This window comes from Barbus barbus, assembly GCF_936440315.1.
Source record: "Barbus barbus genome assembly, chromosome: 40".
In the NCBI taxonomy this organism is placed as follows: domain Eukaryota; kingdom Metazoa; phylum Chordata; class Actinopteri; order Cypriniformes; family Cyprinidae; genus Barbus; species Barbus barbus.
The window spans coordinates 26439230-26441729 of record NC_136718.1 but is presented as its reverse complement, the minus strand read 5'-3'; the positions used below and the strand labels follow the sequence as shown (position 1 = coordinate 26441729).

Below are 2500 nucleotides of genomic sequence, written 5' to 3'. Positions count from 1 at the left end.
GGAACCTGCACGCGCCACGACCTTTGACCCCGCCGTCACCCAATGCCTGCAGCAGCCTGCTGACCTCTGACCTCAGGACGTCTGCAACGCACACGCGCTCCTGCAGCACGGCCTTCTGCCAGGCCAGAGCACACACCTGTCTGCGCAGACCAAGCACGCATCCTGCCAGCACGCCGCTCGCACTCACAAGACGCATCACTTCCTGTTCCAGAGAGCGGACACGCCCCTCGGCCTGCTGCAGCTGCCTGCTGAGATCCTGAGAGAGAGAGAGAGAGAGAGAGTGAGAGAGACAGACACTAGCATACTAGATCTGCAGTGTGGACTAACTGGGGGTGTAGCGTATTCCTACCGAAGATTTTCAGGACGTATCTTCCGGTTCAGTACGCATGTGTACCAAACAAATACAGCATTGTTTTAAGTGGAACTTCATTGGAAACTTCCAGTGTTATATTCAACGTTCCTACACATTTTCCATTTCAAAATTACACACTTTTCCAGACTCAAATTTCCAAAGCTCTCAGGAGGTGTTCAGACCATATTTAATGGTCATAAATGGTTCATACAGCACTATTTGGTATATATTATAGTCATCTGTAACCAATTTTTTTTTTTAGTTTTTTACATTGTTTTTCTCTAAGTGCTTTTGCATGCACAAAAGAAACTTTTTTGGTAGTCCCTCTAATATCAAGACCTAATGTCCAATTTAGCACATCCTCTGTGTCGGTGAAGAAACCATGACATGAAATGAGCTGATGGCATAATACAGATATGTGCATTGTCCTATTATAGTTTTGTTAAAAAAAAAAATATATATATAAAAAAAAAAAAAAAAAAAAAAAGGGGTTCAAATTGTGGCTTTCGTTTGGGCAGTATGTCATATTTCAAGGCCTTGGGTCTCATACTCTGTGACGGCCAAGACACCACACCACTAAATGAGCTGATGGCACAATAGGTGGCTCAGTGTGCATTGTTTAAGTTTAATGGTTTCTCGTGCACATAACAGTCTGTATATTTTCTTTAGGCTATGCCATACAGTGCTAAGAATATCGTGAGAAGAAACCCAAAACGCAAAACATTTTGCATAATGAAAAAGTGCACCTTGAATTTCTTCAGTCGTGTTTGACAAACAGCTGCCATGAAAACACACTTCTTGTATGATAAACTTATTTTCATTCAATTCTGAATCTTCTATTCTAAAAACTAAATGGGGAAAAAAAACTGGAAATGAAAATATTTTTCCATACTCTGCTTTTCATACTCTGAAGAACTTTTCCAGACCTTTCACCAGATGATTGAAGGTGTGCATTAGCTTAAGTGTGTGTGCGTGAGAGAGTGAGTGTGCGTGAGAGTGAGTGCGTGTGTGTGCGTGAGTGAGTGCGTGTGTGCGTGAGAGAGTGAGTGTGTGTGCGTGCGTGAGAGTGAGTGCGTGTGTGCGTGAGTGAGCGAGCGTGAGTGTGAGAGTGTGCGAGTGAGTGAGTTGTGTATGTATATGTGTGTGTAAGTGTGTGCGAGTATGTGTGAGTGCGTGTGAGTGTGTTGTGTATGTGTGTGTGTACCTGTATCTTGTGCTGTAGCTGGTTGTTGAGGTGTGAGTGTGTGTGTGAGTGTGTGTGCGTGACTGTGTGTTGTGTATGGGTGTGTACCTGGATCTTGTGCTGTAGCTGGTTGTTGAGGTGTGTGTGTTGTGTGTTGAGATCTTCTCTCTGTTTGCTCCAGCTCTCCTCTCGCTGTCTCAGTTGTGTGCTCACACTCTCCAGTGCTGCCGATTTCCCCTCACACACACTCTCTAAACGCGACACCTGCAACACACACATATACACAACCTCTCAACAGTTCTAAAGCGAATCTTTCACATAAGCTTCTTCTCACCTTCTGATTGGCGGTGGAGAGGTCAGAGGTCAGCCTGTCTACATGCTCCTGTACCACAGCGCTAAGCTCCTCCCATGAGAAGCTACCCAGCATGCTGTGCGGCGGCATCACCAGCACACATCCGGCGAGCAGACGCTGATACAGCGTGTGGAGGAACGTCAGCTTCTCCTGAACACAAACATCACAGTCAGATTAACCAATAATAACATACTAATGATATCAAGCACTGCAGACAGTGCCAAGCTCACTTCCTGTGTGTGTGTGTGTGTGTGTGTATATATAGTGTGCATGCGAGTGTGTATTGTGTGTGTGCATGCAAGTGTGTATAGTGTGAGTGTGTGTGTGTGTGTATAGTGTGCGTGCATGCGAGTTTGTGTGTGTGTGTGTGTGTATATAGTGTGCGTGTATAGGGTGGGTGCATGCGAGTGTGTGCGTGTACCTGGCAGTCGTTGTGATGTTGCTGCTGGAGTTTGTTCATCTGTGTTTGTGTGTTTGTGTGTTGTGTTTTGAGGCTGCGCAGATCAGCTGCGGCGTTTGCGACACACACACGCAGACGCTTCACCTCTTCATTTACACACACGCCACGAGCCTCACACTCCTGCAGACACACAGAAACCAGATTAACACTGTG

At 45.8% G+C, this 2500-nt stretch overlaps 1 protein-coding gene across 2 annotated transcripts in view; it reads right to left on the bottom strand.

Moving 5' to 3' along the window:
• LOC306859227 (coiled-coil domain-containing protein 171-like) overlaps positions 1-2500 on the bottom strand; it is a 472225-nt gene that overhangs the window by 457366 nt on the left and 12359 nt on the right. For both annotated transcript variants that reach the window (XR_013783285.1, XM_079400145.1), the window contains exons 13-16: positions 2309-2467; positions 1870-2037; positions 1644-1799; positions 1-256 (exon numbers count right to left, since the gene is read on the bottom strand). The exon at positions 1-256 is cut by the window's left edge and continues 255 nt beyond it. Coding sequence is in view for 1 of the 2 variants with exons in the window: in XM_079400145.1 (XP_079256271.1) it covers positions 1-256; positions 1644-1799; positions 1870-2037; positions 2309-2467 (739 nt within the window). In the remaining variant the exon portion in view is untranslated. The remainder of the gene's footprint in view (positions 257-1643; positions 1800-1869; positions 2038-2308; positions 2468-2500) is intronic.